The sequence below is a fragment of the Acinonyx jubatus genome, chromosome B2 (assembly GCF_027475565.1).
Source record: "Acinonyx jubatus isolate Ajub_Pintada_27869175 chromosome B2, VMU_Ajub_asm_v1.0, whole genome shotgun sequence".
Lineage (NCBI taxonomy): Eukaryota > Metazoa > Chordata > Mammalia > Carnivora > Felidae > Acinonyx > Acinonyx jubatus.
Window position 1 is genome coordinate 38151922 of NC_069385.1, and position 17186 is coordinate 38169107.

A 17186-nucleotide genomic window follows, 5' to 3' on the forward strand; every position below is an offset into this window, starting at 1 on the left:
GGAATAGAATAGAGACTCCAGAATTGGACCCACAAAAGTATGGCCAACTAATCTTTGACAAGGCAGGAAAGAACTTCCAATGGAAAAAAAGTCTCTTTAACAAATGGTGCTGGGAGAACTGGACAGCAACATGCAGAAGAATGAAACTAGACCACTTTCTTATACCACTCACAAAAATAAACTCAAAATGGATAAAGGACCTGAATGTGAGACAGGAAACCATCAAAACCATCAAAACAGGAATGTGAGAGCAGGAAAAACCTCTCTGACCTCAGCGGCAGCAATTTCTTACTTGACACATCTCCAAAGGCAAGGGAATTAAAAGCAAAAATGACCTATTGGGACCTCATCAAGATAAAACCTTCTGCACTGCAAAGGAAACAGTCAACAAAACTAAAAGGCAACCGACGGAATGGGAAAAGATATTTGCAAATGACATATCAGACAAAGAGCTAGTATCCAAAATCTATAAAGAACTCACCAAACTCCATGCCCAAAAAACAAATAATCCAGTGAAGAAATGGGCAGAACACTTCTCTAAAGAAGACACTTCTCTAAAGACATCCAGATGGCCAACAGGCACATGAAATGATGCTCAACGTCGCTCCTCATCAGGGAAATTCAAATCGAAACCACACTCAGATACCACCTCATGCCAGTCAGAGTGGCTAAAATGAACAAATCAGAAGACTACAGATGCTGGAGAGGATGTGGAGAAACAGGAACCCTCTTGCACTGTTGGTGGGAATGCAAATTGGTGCAGCCACTCTGGAAAACAGTGTGGACGTTCCTCAAAATATCTACCCTATGACCCAGCAATAGCACTGCTAGGAATTTACCCAAGGGATACAGGAGTGCTGATGCATAGGGGCACTTGTACCTCAATGTTTATAGCAGCGCTTTCAACAACAGCCAAATTATGGAAAGAGCCTAAATGTCCATCAACTGATGAATGGATAAAGAAATTGTGGTTTATATACACAATGGAATACTACCTGGCAATGAGAACAAATGAAATCTGGCCTTTTGTAGCAATGTGGATGGAACTGGAGAGTGTTATGCTAAGTGAAATAAGTCATACAGAGAAAGTCAGATACTGTATGTTTTCACTCTTATGTGGATCCTGAGAAACTTACCAGAAGACCATGGGGGAGGGGAAGGAAAAAAAAAAAAAAAAAGGGTTAGAGAGGGATGGAGCCAAAACATAAGAGACTCTTAAATACTGAGAATAAACTCAGGGTTGACGGGGGGTGGGAGGGAGGGGAAAGTGGGTGATGGGCACTGAGGACACCTGTTGGGATGAGCACTGGGTGTTGTATGGAAACCAATTTGACAATAAATTTCATATTAAAAATAAATAAATAAATAAAAAAGAAACATCAGATGGACCCTGGTTGAGGGTCAACCTTTAGAATATACGCTGTATACTCTACAAAACTATCAAAGACACAAAAGAAAAGAATGGGGACATATCCCAGACTGGAGGAGAATGACAAGATGGGTTAATAGAGCACATTTTCTCAGATGGACTGCAACTGATGAAATGTGAATAAGGTCCATGTACTGAACAGCAGTGTTATCAATACTGATTTCCAAACTTGGAGGGTTGACTGTGGTTTGACAAGAATATTCTGGTTTCTGAGAAGTACAAGTGATGGGGCATTACTATCTGCAACTTCTTAATTAGTTTCAAAAAGGATGAATGACAATGGGTATGTGATTACGTAATGAATGAGAAAGGAGGATACAGTAGATGACATTAATGGTTGGAAACTCTGGATGAGGGGAATTTTTTGTGCTACATTTGAAACTTCTATGTAAGTCTGAAACTATCTCAAAATAAGTTTTCTAAAAATTTACTGCTGGAATTCAGCTTATCTAAGGCAGGAACCACTTTTGTATAGAAAGAAATAAATGTGTTCTTCTCTAAAAATATTAATAAAGATCTGGTACCTGAGATCTGGTAAACTGTTAAATTAAGTGAACACAGCCCTGAGAATAAGGAAACTAATTAGCTAGCTAGCTAGCTATTAACTTTAGACAAGTCACTTCACTCCTTGGAAGTAATTTTCCTTATTTCTAAAATGAAAAGATTAAATGAGACTATCACAGGTCAGTGTTAAGAAGTCTGGGCAGGAATGTATACAGTCTTATCAGCTGATAAACAAATGCATGACTTAAGTTAAGCCATGGTAACTTCCAACACATTTATAAAACAAAAACCAGCACGGCTTCCAACAGCTGAAGGACCATCCGCCATTTTGAAAAGACAGAAAGTTAACACTGTTCTAAAATGCTTTCTATATAATTATGTATAGCAGATACAGGAACTACATAATTTTTTAAAAATATTTCTATGGCAGATTGAAGAAACAGCCAAATTTTGAACCTAATTCTAAACTATCTTTGAAATCTAAAGATGCTGTCTTATTCAAGATATCTTGTGTTTCATTGTTGTTATATACAGCTCTGTTTATAATTAATAATTACTGAATAATAAAACCCAAACCAACAATATTGAACATAATCAGGGCTTTAAATATATGCACAACTTTTATTTTGTATTAGTTTTTAACAAAGATGTTGCGCCTGGGTGGCTCATTCAGTTGAGCATCCAACTTCAGCTCAGGTCATGATGTCACAGTTTGTGACTCCAAGCCCCACACTGGGCTCACTGCTGTCAGCACAGAGTCTGCTTTGGGTCCTCTGTCCCCCTCTCTCTCTTCCCCTCCCAGCTCACGCATAAAAAAACACAATACAATACAATACAATAAAAAAGATTTATTGCAGGGAGCCTGGGTAGCTCAGTCGGTTGAGCATCTGACTCTTGATTTCAGCTCAGGTCATGATCCCAGGGTTGTGGGACTGAGCCCTGCACGGGGCTCCTCACTGAGCATGGAGCCTGCTTAAGATTCTCTCAGGGCACTTGGGTGGCTCAGTCTGTTAGGCATCTGGCTCATGATTCAGCTCAAGTCATGATCTCACGGTTTGTGGGATTGAGCCCAGTATTAGGCTCTGCTCTGACAGCATGGAGCCTGATTGGGATTCTCTGTTTCCCTCTCTGCCCCTCTCTCTCTGCCTTACTCTCTCTCTCTCTCTCTCAAAAAAAAAAATATAAGATTCTCTCTCTCTCTGCCTCTCTCCCATGCACACATGCTCTAATTAAAAAAAAAAAAAAAATTTACTGCATTTAAGGTGATCATAATAGCCAATAGATATTTAAAGCTAGCTAGTAGTAGATGAATCACTCCACTAAGCTGTTAAAAATTACCTATGTTTGTGGCCTGGCAAAACAGTTACTGAAGAGCTATGATTTATCAGACACTGAGTTAAAAATGGTATAAAACAGTGGTTGGCAAACCTTTCCTCTAAAAGGCCAGACAGTAAGTACGTTAGCCTTTGTGGACCACATATGTTTCTGTAACATGTCTTTCTTTGTTGTTGTTTTTTTATTTTTTAACAACTCTTTAAAAATGTAAGAACACAGCTCAAGTGCCTTACAAAAATAGGCTGAGGACCACATCTGGCCCACAGGCTATAGTTTGCCAACTTCTGATATAAAATAAAAAGGTTAAAGCAATTCAATAAGAGAAAAGGGCTGGTTTTATACACATATGTAGGTAAACAAAGACTGTTATAAACATTAAACATAAATATATTTACCCTGAATACAACTGGAAATAGGGGGAAAATATACTAGATATACAAATACCATAATGAAAGTGAAATTAAAAAATAAAATTATTTAGTATTACATACTCTGGTGTGTATACTGGTAACCAATAGACTAGTCTTCCACCTAATACAAGGGTCTCCGCTGCAAAGTTTAACAGGTCAAAAAACATGTCACTCAGATGATAACTCAGGGAAACAGGAACATGGCTTTCTGGACTAGAAAAAGAAAACAAAATTTCAAAATCAATGAAAAATCTTAAGGCTTAAACTATGCTAATTAAAAAGAACAACATGCTCTTTTCAAAATAGTAACCTATTGCATTTAACTGTCACTTACCATTTTTCGATCCCCTTTGGTATTTCCTTCTGAGAACCTGTTCTTCTTGTAGATTCTCTGATACCATATGGGGCTAGGCAAAAAACAAATAATGTGGTCAAAAGTCACCTAATCACCAATGAGGCGCAGATGGACATCATGGGTCTCTAGAGTGACACTCAAGGAACGCATTGCTGCCCATTAAATATTCCAGCCAAGAATACACAACACAAGAAAGATTCTACTTAAAACCGTGGGAGGGCCAGCAAACCAATGTGTTCTTCAAAAATGTCAGTGTCATAAAAAAGAAAGGCTGCGAAAGTGTGACAAACTAAAAGAGGCCTAAAAGAGATTACCAAATGTAATACCTGATACTAGACTGGATATTATTGTCCCAGAGGGAAAAATAAAGAAATATGAAGACAGTAGAGGTAGGGAGAAGACAAGGCTGACATTTTTGTGTGTGTTGATAAGTTTTGTATTTTAAGTGTAAGTGACTTTAGGGAACTAATTGTACTCCTACTTTTGTATAAAAATAAACTTACGATCAGTGATGATTGCATCAAAATATGTGCCCTTCCTCCAGGAAGGTTTAGATGCATCTGAAACCAGGACATCAAGGTAATACTTCTCCAAACCATACTGCCGAAGATTTGCCCTAATGTTTTCATCTGGTCCTCTCCATTTCTGGTTTTTCCTACTAGCCTTTCCTGAAGGGAAAGAAAAAGGAATACAGAAACTACTAAATCAAATAGAACATTCTTACTTCTTGTCATTTAGCTAGAAGTAATTTTTAACTCCTTTACACCTATATTTACAATAAAACTTGTTCAAGTTATTAATTTTATTTACATAAACTTATTTTTATTTCCATTTACTACAAAAAATATTTTGAACAGTAAAACATACTTTCTACCTGATCTTGTTCTGTCACCTTTCAAGTGAAACTGCCTTAAAACACTCATTCAATACTTACCAAACTCAAAGCATATACAAGTAAGATACAGAGCTGAAAAGAACATGGTCCTTTTCCTGCAGGAGCAATCAGCCCCATATAGAAATAGTGATGAATCAGATAAATGATAAATGAAGAGAGCTAACTTGGGAAATATGGAGCTCTAGGACCATGGAGAGAGGAAGCAAAATGGAGACATTACAGAAGAAAAGTTAAAATGAGGATTGAAGGAAGAAGTTCAAAGTTCTGGTTTAGGCATCACAAGTGGATGATGACGCTGTTAAGATCAGAAAAACCAAGAGGAAAACAAGCTTAAGGGAAAAAATGAGATTTACTTGAGATGTATCAACCTTGCTTATCAGCTACCTATAGATCATTCAGAAAGAGCTATTTAGTGGGTACAGGCCAGAATATATGCACTTAAAGTTATCCTGTAAGAACGAATGACATTTTTATTGACCTAGGTGGCAGTTATGTGTTTGTTCTATAGTTATTCTATTTTTATACACTCTTCTGCATCTTGATCTACTTCACAATAAAAACAAAATTTAAAAATCAAAAGAAGAAGAATGACATGACTCTGAATAACATGCACTGTGACAGGAGAAGTGGTCAAAGAGAGATGCCTGGAGAAAACAACATGCTAATACAGGTCAAAGAAAACTGCAAGGCCTTAAGGAGCCAGAGACAGAACAGTCAAGCAAGTACCACCTGATGAGATCACTGTCTAGGAAACCAAGGGAGGTTTACAAAGGTCAACACTGCCAAATGCTGTAGATCTGTGGTCCTACTAAGAGATTTCAGCAGGCACAGAAGTTAAAAAATACTGGGCAGAAGACAGTGAAAGATGAAGAAAAAGAGACAGCAAGTAAATACCAGCTTTCAAGATACACTTTGGCAAAAGGAAAAGGAAAATAGTGGCAGCCAGAGGGCTCCTACAGGAATAGAAAAGGTTTTGTATTTTTAAAATAGCAGAAATTTGAGAATATTTCAGAGTATAGAAAGAGATTATAAGCATAAGAAACAAAGGGCCTATTTAACAGCATCTGGGATAAGCTCTGAAAAAATTCAACCTCAATCAGAATTCTATACAAGTAAACTGAAAGGTTATAAATAACTTTAAACATGATTTTCATAAATAAGAATTCTATTAAATTATACAGGACAATCCCCTTAAAGCAAACATATTGCTTCTACTAAAAGTTAACTGGAATAATTCTTAGCACTCTCTCTGCTCTAACATATTGCCAAGAATATCTTTTTCTGGATAGCCCATTTAGGTGAACTTAATATAACCAATTTTCCTTATGATAAATATACTAAATTCCTTATAGTCAAGTTAGGAAAAAAGACTGTTCATCAAGCACAATATGTCAAATTTTTTAGGGGGGAAAAAGTATGGAAAATTCTTACCAATACAATAAGTTGAGAATAACTGGGTGACAAACAGAAAAAGGGTGTTCAAAAGGCTGATTCTAGATACAATAATTGAATACCAACATGAACAGAATTTCAAAATCATCAGTGAAACTTGACATTTTTAGTACTATTCAGGAATTTTGGAAATATAGAAATTTTTCCAGTTTGATTCAATTCCATCCAATCACATACATACATTAGCAAAGTGTCTAGATTTCAAAATAATTTCCAAAATTGCCTCAAAAGCAAGCAAATATTTTTCTCAAGTTAACCTCAGTCTAACACAGAATCTTCTAAGTTACTATCACCTTAACTGTTTCAAAGATATTTTGGTTGGTTACGAAATTAAAATCGATATAGTATTCAAGGACTAGAAATTAATCTAGTATTCACACAATATATGATTACTGAATAAAAAAATGGTGACAATCTTTAAAAAGAAACTGTATGTTTTATTAATATGGACATGCTGATTAGAAAATGGCTTGTTTTGGGCGCTCGGGTGGGCTCAGTTAGTCAAGCATCTGACTTCGGCCAAGATCATGATCTCATGGCTCATCAGTTCAAGTCCCACATCAGATGAGCTTGAACCCTGCTTCAGGTGAGCACAAGCCCCGCTTAGGGTGAGCCCTGCTTCTCTCTAGCTCTTCCCTCCCTCTTTCTCTCTCTCTCTCTGTCCCTTGCTCACTTGTGCCCTCTCTCTCTAAAAAATAAATAAAATGGCTAGTCCCTCTCCAACTTCTTTCCCAACTCTAAAGTTCACAGCCTTGTAGTTTGCCAACTTTGTAGAAATCTCTTACTATAAAACAAAGGGGAAAAAAATCTCTCTTACTAAAACCATAAATACCTCTGAGGGGAGAGCTCTTCCTTAGCCATCTTTGTGTTACCCAGGAGATCACTTTGTACATACTGGATCACTTCATAAAAAGCAGATAACCAATGAAATCTTACTGTTTGGAAAAATAAGTAAAACTACATTATATCACAACTCTGTACCTTAACACTAAAGATAGATGTATAATACCATATAAACCTGTTTAATTATTATAAAGGCACATTTGGTACAAGAACAAAGATTCTAACACTGTCTAGAACCTCTACTCACCTAGGCCATGAACTGTATTGTAGTCTATGTCTGTCCCACATACATATGCACCAAAATGAGCAGATGCTATCAGAAGGCCACCTGAAAAAATCACACAATTATGGTCTTTTAACCAGAAAGTCCCAGACTGTTGTTTCTTCCCCTATTTAATTTGATCCAGAGTCTTACTGACTAGCTGTAGGCAGAGTACCATAGAGTAACACTGGTCCTGACTATATTTAGCAGGCCTCAGAACTAAAGAAACAAACCCCAAAGCTGTGCTCATTACAATGGTCACAACATAGGGAATTAATGCATGTCCTGGGATCATTACTCTAAATGCACTACTTAGGGAAAATTACTTTTTGATCAAAATAATGGATGTTTAGACATCTTCATCTGACTTTGAGACGTCTATACAAAGCATCTTGATCCTTGCTTACAAATGAGCACAAAAGGCTGCTACATAAAGAGTTGGCAATAAATAAATTCTGACATTTGGGCTCAATTCCCACTGAAATCAGGGTTTCAAATAACTAAATAGGGCATAATTAATATGTAAGACATTAATCCCTACAAAAATTAAAATGTTAGGACAAGAAATAGTTATTCCTGTAACCAGTGAAGCGATAATCTCTTTTTTAAACTGTAAAAATGAATTTCTGAATAACTATTATCAAGCATACACAAAAATAATACAACTTTTCTGTTTACTTCGTGCTGTGATCAAAGTTAGAACAAATACCCCAATGAAATTTGACCGGACTAAAAAACTTGTTAGCTGTGACCAGCTCACATACGAAGAAAATCCTAATAAAGATTTAAAAATTAACGGAAGTCTTTAAAAAGTAATAACATTTTTAAATTGTTTAAGAAAAAAGTCACAAAGTTAAATATTTTAGTAACTGTACTTCTCATTGAACTTTACTTTTTAATCATCCAACATAAAATGCTCTTTGTCCTAATAGCTATACTGTAGAAAGGCGTGTCAGTAAAATGGACATCAGAAATATATTCTTAAACTATGCACCAACTCAGATAAGGGAAAATAACTATGTATTTTCCCTTATATCATTTACAAAGGTCATCTCTAACACGAGGATGGGTAGTGCCTCCAGAGGGTCAAGATCTATAATTGAATGGTGTTCCTTCCATAGCCATTTAAAACACAGTCTGGGAACATGTACTTAAATATACTTTGCTTGTGAAAAATACTGTAACTGACTGCTATTATTGAAGTCCATGAAGAAGAGAAATGAAGGACTAAAAGTACAGCAGAAACCAAAACCTAGGTTCCCTCATACTAACTACCAGAAGCATTTGTCTGAGAGGTAAGCTATGACCTTACTACTCTTGCTCTATAAATGGAACCGTCCATATTTAGGAAAGATACTGTATTGTGTGGCTTGGAATTCTCACAAAATCACTTCACCCAAATTATGAGGAATTACTACAATTCTGCCAATTAAGGCAGATACTCACCTAGAAGAACTAGTTGCCAAGGGGAACAGAAAAGCTTTCCTGTGCTTCCTTAAACAGAACCTTATCCATTTGGTTAGAGTGTGTTTTGAGAAGAGCCAATTTAGAGCACACTGCTGGAAGGAGATGGATAATCCGTTAGACGGCATCTGTTAACTCCGTGCCCTTTAAGCTTTCAAATTTTAAATAAAATCATTATAAATTAGTTTCTCTGAACTGGTCACTGGGTAATCACTGCTAATCATCTAGTTGTTTTCTCAATTAAATTGAAGCTTTTTTTTTTTTTTTGCATTTAGTTCTAGTCCAGTTGGAGTTTCCTTGATGCTTTCTGGTGGAAGGGGTGATAAAGGAGGGGTGAAGTGGTGAGGGAGCAGGTAATATGACTCACCCAATTTCTTACTATGCTATCAAGTGTACAAATACCACAAACTCAGTGTTTTAATATTTGCTTTCTTAAACTGTAACCACTTTAAGGTTAGGACAATATCTTATAGGCAAAAGGACACAATAAGTGGAACTTCTTTATAATACAGAAACTAATGTATGACTTTCATCATTAGAGATTTAAGTGAAAAGCCTCATAAAAGTGTAGAAATGAGAAATTGGGATTTGGTTTTGCTGAAAGAAAAGGAGAGAAGGAGGAAAAATGAAGTGCAATTATATCTACTTTATCCTTTTTAAAATAGAACTCAAGTCACACCAGCTGCCTGAGCAAAAGGATATCGCTAGAAAATAAAAATTTTACTAGGTAAGCTATTCAATCTACAAAGAAAAGGAAAAGGGGACTACAAAGTGTTGTGGACAAAAATGAGAAGGAAGCAGAGACTCTTCCACAGGTTTATAGGGATCAATTATCTCTTCCCTCCTTGTCTCTTCCCATGACCAGGACAGTCAGTTTCCCAACACCTGGGACCTGTGTCTATCATTCTGCAACGATGAAATTCCAAAAGGAGCTACACCCCTTTCCCTATACTATGGGTTATCTGAAGGTAGAAGCAGCCAAGGAATACTTCATAGTCTCTTGGTTATATTCTCAATTACCATAACAGCTGACTTACTTGAGATGGAGGAGAAAAGGAATCAAAGGTGTATCTATGAAGCTCCATCCTAAAATCACACGACAGCTACCTAGAACAACTGGCAGACACTTGTACCAATTATTTTCATTACAAAGAATTAGATGTTCGTGATTTTAACTCACTTTCCTTGCCTGTTGTCACAATTGTCAACAATTGCAAATTATGAGTATCTTGGAAATTAGCCAAAGAAGGGAATAGAAAATGAGCTCATGGCCAAATTGTTTATCATCACCATTCAATACTGGCTATATCTAACATCTTTCACCAAACAGGCATCCATGCTTCTAACAAAATAATAATTTAAAAATAGTGATAACCATTACAGTTCACTGAGTGTCTACATACATCAGGCAACTTCCTAAGAATTCCATATACATGTATTATCTCACTTAACCTCACAATGTATTACTATTACCATTTTATCAATGATGGAATTGAGGCTCAGACAAGTAAAGAATGCTGCCCAAAGTGACATAATAACTGATAGAGTAAAGATTTAAACTCATCCTATTTGTTTTCTCTATGCCATTTAATTTCCTTTGGGGTCAGCACCAATTGAAATGACATATACACTTAGCTTACCAATTAGATAAACAAAATTAAATTTGTTATCAAACTAAATAAGTAAAGGGGCACACTCAGTTAATATGACTTGTATACCATTCACAACTCTTATATATCACAGGCAGGCTGGTACCATTATAGTACTCAACATATCCATGCTCATCCATCCTGTAGCTGTGCTCATATTAGAACAACAGGACTTCCTAACTTCCTAAATACTAAGAGGATTGAGCTGGCCAATGATCCATACCTCCTCTCTTAGGAAAAAAAAATGGAGATACACAACTTTTAAAAAATCTTATTAAGGGGCATCTGCGTGGCTCAGTCAGTTAAGCATCCGACTTTGGCTCAGGTCATGACCTCAGAGTTTTGTGAGTTTGAGCCCTACAGTGGGTTCTGTGCTGACAGTTCACAGCCTGGAGCCTGCTTTGAACTCTGTGTCTCCCTCTCCCTGCCCCTCCCCCCGCTCAAGCTGTCTCTCTCTCAAAAATAAATAAATAAACAAAAAAAAAATTTTAATCTTATTAAAGTTAAACTCAACATATTCACTAAAATGAAAAACTAGTGTGTTTCTGCAGTTCATACTGTCATCCTAGACAACAATAGCAGACTGTCTCAAAGAAAAAGGAAAGGCATTTAGGCAGGAAAAGATTATGCTCTCCTTTCAGTTTCCCAGAAACCTTCTACTCTGTAACCTTGAGAAAATCACAGGTCATGAGAAGTCAGTGGATAAAGCATTCGGGAATGCAATACATTTTAATTTTGTGCTTTTAAAATGAGAAAAGATTGAATGCACTTGACTTTGTTTTTAAATACTAGAAAAGGAAACATAAGGATAAAAATATCATCAAATACTTTGTGAAAAACTATGGCCATGGAAGAGGGCACTAGGCTATTTCTGCAATCCTTCAGAAGGTACTACCCATCAGTGAGACAAAGGCCCAAGAAAGAGGACAAATGATACTTAGAACTGTGTCTATTCACAGTTATGGACTATCACCAAGTTAAAACTAAAGCACCAAAAACTAAAGCTCGAAATCTATGCTTAGATTACAAACACAAATTACAAAAATATATTTTAGCAGCATTTTTTGCAAAGATCTTCCTCTTTGCAAATTTCCATTAATTGTCCTATGCAAACAGTCACATGACCAAGATATCCTAACCACTCTAAGGAGCTGCTCTAAAGCAGCTTAAATTAGAGGCAGGTCTCCTTGCCTCTTAACAACACTGAAGGTAATCAATATTTTGATTGCTGTGGCAGTTAGCATTTCATTATACACCCAACCTCATATACATCAAGGGAAAGGAAAGAAATTTTATGTACATTAGGAACTCTGTAACCTTTATGGTGTTGTCTACATATTGTATACATATTATGTACATGTATGTATCTCAAAGACTTCTCAGTTCACAGGAAAAGTTGTTAAAGTTCAAGAACAAATTAAGGATTAATAAAGGGTTTAACATTTGGAAAAAGAAATTGGATCCATTCCTCATAGTATACAAGAAAAATTCCAAATAAACCAGAGATTTAAAAGAAAAAAATTAAAACTATAGAAGCACGAAAAGAAAAACATAGCTACATTCCTCTATACAACTTAGATGCAGGGAAAACTTCTGAATGGCAAAAAAGCAATTACTTGCAAAGTTAAATGGCAAATGGAAAGAATATATTTAATTTTGTATGTGTGTACATATATATGTATATATTTAATAATTTATACATTTTATATACATATGGAAAACAGGGGTAAATAAGGAAGGTGCCTAAGTGGCTCAGTCAGTTGAGAGACTCTTGATTTTGACTCAGGTCATGATCTCATGGTGGTGGGATGGTGACCCCTTGCCTTGGGCTCCGCGCTGGGTGTGGAGCCTGCTTGGGATTCCCTCTCTCCCTCTTCCTCTGCCCCTCCCCCACTCGTGCCTGCACACCCTCTCTCAAAAAGAAAAAAGAGAAAAAATAAACAAACAAAAGCAAAACAAAAACAAAAACAAAAAACAAAACAACAGGAAAGAAGAGGGAGGGCTAATGTCCCTAACATACAAAATACTTTCAAAAATAAAGAACAAAATGTCTACATAAAAATGGACAAAAGAGAGGAAAGATAATTCAAAAAAAGTTAAAAAAGTGCCCCCTAAAAAATCAAAGATTATTAAACTTCACTCATAAGAGAAATACAAAATAACACTACATAGAGATAACATTTTCATCCAACCGACTGGTAACACCTGAAAACCTGGACAATGAACCGTGCTGGTGAGGCTGTGGGAGAACAGGGACTCTCATATGCTGTTGGCAAGAATATAAAATGGCACAATGGAGAGGAATTTGGCAGCATTTAACAAAACTACACATGCATACATTCGTCAACCCAGCAATCCTACTTTTAAGAATTTACCTTAGAGCCACATCTCCAACATTATGCGAGTATATATTCAAAATATTATTCATTGCAGACATGATTTATAACTGTAAAACACTGGACACTCCCCATGTCCAAGTATAGGAGACCATTTGAATAAATTATAGTACATACACCCATGGAGTACAACTATAAAAAAGAATGAAGACAATCTCTGTGAATTAACAGAAAGTGATTTCCAGGAAATACTATTAAGTGAAAAAAAGCAAAGTTGTGTAAGAAAAAAGAAATAAAATGTACATATATCTGCTTATCCTTAAAAAAAAAATGGAGAATCAACTAAAAAAGAAGTTGGTTATCTACAAGGGATTAGGCGGGGAGGAGGGTGGAAGAGATAAGGAGAGGAGTGACATCTGTCTGAGTACACCTCCTGTATATTGACTTTTGGAAGCAAATTGAGCTTCTACATATTTAAAAATAAATCAACAAGAATGGAAGGAGGTAAAAATCTAAAACTGAGGGCAAACAGAAAAAATGAACTCCGAACTGATTTGTAAATGAAGGGGAAAAAGAAGCACAATATTTGACTTTACTGACAGGTGAGGTAAAGAACTGAATACATACCCCAAAAATGTATCATTTTGATAGGGTTTTGTATTGTTCTGCTTTGCTTTTAGAGGTATGGACAAAGCAATTTTGAAACTATTTTAGATGCATGACAGGAATGAGCAAAAGAATAAACCTGTGCATGGTGAGCAGAAACAGTATTCTCACTGAAGAAGAAGGCACATGTAAAAATGGAATAGGGATAGGCAAGAAAGAAATCTGTCAGCATAGACCAGAATTTGCAGTGTACATGAACATGTAGGAACATGTATCTGCATACACATTTATACACATAACGTGCTCATACACACACAAGTGTCCTAGCTTCCCTGCTGAAAGAGTTGAGAAACAAAGATGTCTAGCACCCAGACCTTGGTGGTCTCTAATCCCATTTTCACTAAAAGAAACAATGGTTTCTTAGAGAATGACTGATTCCAGGATTTGGGCAGGTAAAAAGATAAGCCAGAAAGTAAGAAACTGCTCAAAAATAAGATAGAAACGTGTCACAAAGATCCAGTGCAAAAGGGCTCTCACTTGGCAAATGTGGGACAATTTGAGCAACAAAATAAGTAATGGATTATAGACCACTAAGGAGAAATAAGGGAATCTACAAGTTTATATTAATAATAAATACATAGAAGAGAAGAAAGGGCTCTTGCTTATAATAAAATGAGTGTCAAATGGTTATTGTGGGGGGAATGCTGTTATTGGAAATCATCCCTTTGTAACCATCAAAGTTAAGACTGGTTCAGGCAAGAATCATCAATGAGTGCTAAACCTGACAACCTGACAGGGGTGAGGATAATTTAGATGTGGAATAGAATATTTATGTGGTTTTAACGTGTCTCCCTGAAAAAACATAAAAAGAAAACAAATAATAAAGCAAAATGAGGCCAAGCGTTAATAATAGTTTAATCTGCGTCAAGTATATGCCAGTGTTCTCTGTTATATTTTTATTCTTAGATCTTTACTATAAGTTTGGTATTATTTCCAACAAGAGTTTAACAAAAAAGTGGGGAGAGGGAGCGCCTGGGTGGCTCAGTCAGTTAAGCGTCCGACTCATGATTTCAGCTCAGGTCATGATCTCACAGTCATGGGTTCAAGCCCCACATGGGGCTCTGCGCTGACAACATGGAGCCTGGAACCTGGTTGGAATTCTCCCCCCCCACCCCCTATCTCTCTTCCACCCTCCCTCCCCTCCCTCCCATGTGCTTGCTCTCTCTTTCTCTCTCAAAATAAAATAAACTTAAACAAAAAGTGGGGGGAGGCACTTAGGATAATGAAGAAAGAAACAAACAGATAATATGTTCAATGTGGGATATATGGAGACACTGGTGGAGTGGGGAAGAGAGACTCACTAGCAGATTAATTCAACAACAAACACAGAAAATCATTCCAAGTTGGAAATCTCTTGACTTTGATACTATTTCTTCCTAATCACATGTGGAGACATTCTTCAAGTTAGTTTATGGTATAATAGTTGGCCGACAGATCCTAATAGATAGGATAGCAGTCAAGGGCATGAGCTTTGGAGTTAGACTGCTTAAGTTTGAATCTCATGAAATTTATACACTGTATAACCTTAGCTAAGTCACATAACCTCTCCCTGTGCCATAATCTCCTCAGGAAGATTTTTTCTTTCTAATTCAACAACGTTAGCTATTGCATCAACACTGCTTCCCAAGTTTCTGATGAGGAAAGACAGCTACAGGGAGAAACTCCAACCACAAATATAATTTGTTCCTACATAATCTGAATTACAATGAATTTAGCCAGACAAACCTAAATGCTAGTATCCCCTAGGCATGAATAAGACCCAGCAAAACATGGGGTGAAGCAGGAAAATGTCTTCACAGAGCCATATGAGGTAAATTTGGAATTTTAAGTCTTCTACACACAGTTAATTATACGGACATCTAATCAAGTGTGTACAGAAAACCCAGATTGCAGCCTCAGCAGCCAGGCTCTAGCCCATTGGTAATTAGTCACTTTTCTTACTTTCACACTTACTTATAGACCTCTACAAACCACACCAAAGATAAGACACATTACCCATTTTTTTCCATGTAAATATATGGTTATCAATTTTAAATGATGAACACATTTTTTTGTCTTGTCACTCAAGTCTTTTTTCCACCCAAGAGTTCTCCTACTTAAATAAACTATATAGCTGCAAAACACTTCCACAGTGCATGGTATTGCAGTGGACAGTATGCTTCTCCACCTAGTGGCTTACCTGGGGAAAAAGTTCACAAAATTGTATCAGCATTATCTTTGAAGTGGTGAAAGTGTTACATACAGGGCTATTACACAAATATGTGGTTGTCTCTTAGCCACTGTCTTATGATAATTATGATTATTGTCCAAATGTACTAATCTTTTAGCAAAAATATTACTATGACCTTGACTAATATAGACAAGTAACATCTATGCACTATTTTAGCAGTTAAATAAAAATACCTGTTCCAACAAACGGATCAAAGACAATATCATTTTCTTTCACTTTTCCATGGTTGGCCATGATAAATGATAAACCAGCATCCATGCTTGTATTTCCAATAAAGTGTCTCTTTTTAACACTGTATGACTCAATAAGTTCTCTCTGTCCATCTGCAATCTAGATCAGAGATTCTTCAAATTAGTGTAACTGCATAACAGACTTAAGATCATTATTCACAATAAAACCACAGGATCTGAATGATAAGAACTTCTTTCCACTTACCATTGCTCTAAACTTGTTCCTTTAAAAACTGTGACTGAAGTGATTATGGACAATTACCTTGTATTTTTTAATGGTTGCAAATGACTTTGACTTTTCAAACTAAATTTGCATTGAATTTGAATGTAATAATTCCAGGGGTTGGTGGTGAATAAACTTTAGCCACCTCTTTTTTTTCTGCTAAATAACAATATTCTGTAACATAAGGCTCAGCTTCCATTACCCACTTACAGCCTTAGGGGAAGTGGGCAGAACTGCTCTGCTGTAATCTCATTTCTTTTCAGTAGGCAAGCTCAAATTCGAGAGCTCCACAAAGGAGATCCCTCAGCTATCACAGCACTCTGCCTTCTCTCTGCTTAAAAAGCAATTCAGACTTTCAGACAAGTCTTACATTATTTTTTCCCCCATATACCACCTCCTACCTAGACCCTGTATCTAACAAGCCTCTTGCACTTCACAGGAATCTCTGAAAAAACAAACAGAACACATAACCACGTATTTCCCACCGATTTTAATTCACACAGTAGTTCTGAGCCTTCGAAGGTCTAACATTAAGCTTTTAAAGAAACGATCTGAAATAGGTAACAAGAACACCTGCTTACCCATCTACCAAAATAAATATTATGTGGATTCTCAGGGATGCAGTTTGGGTCCAAGCCATAATCCTCCAATATAGAGAATATATGCTGTGGCTTCTTTAAATTCACTTTTCCTTCAAATGGCAGAAATTCAAGTGCCTAAAAAATAAAAGTAATTCTCATGTCTCATTAGAATAGTAAAGGAAAAATAGTGCTTACAGAATAATACCTATCTTGTAAGTTTGGTATCAGCATTAAGACAAAACATGAAAATGACCTAGCACACAGTGTACTACAAAACAAGCACTTAGCAGAGCTGAGTACTATCACCTACCAACAGCAGCCA

The 17186-nt window shown here is 36.4% G+C and overlaps 1 protein-coding gene across 3 annotated transcripts in view; it reads right to left on the reverse strand.

Moving 5' to 3' along the window:
* Nucleotides 1-17186, reverse strand: part of TRMT11 (tRNA methyltransferase 11 homolog) — a 59315-nt gene that overhangs the window by 31797 nt on the left and 10332 nt on the right. For all 3 annotated transcript variants that reach the window (XM_015084327.3, XM_015084325.3, XM_015084326.3), the window contains 6 exons: nucleotides 16865-16999; nucleotides 16004-16160; nucleotides 7471-7551; nucleotides 4537-4701; nucleotides 4013-4085; nucleotides 3760-3891 (listed from right to left, as the gene is read on the reverse strand). In XM_015084327.3, coding sequence (XP_014939813.1) covers nucleotides 3760-3891; nucleotides 4013-4085; nucleotides 4537-4701; nucleotides 7471-7551; nucleotides 16004-16160; nucleotides 16865-16999 — 743 coding nt within the window. The remainder of the gene's footprint in view (nucleotides 1-3759; nucleotides 3892-4012; nucleotides 4086-4536; nucleotides 4702-7470; nucleotides 7552-16003; nucleotides 16161-16864; nucleotides 17000-17186) is intronic.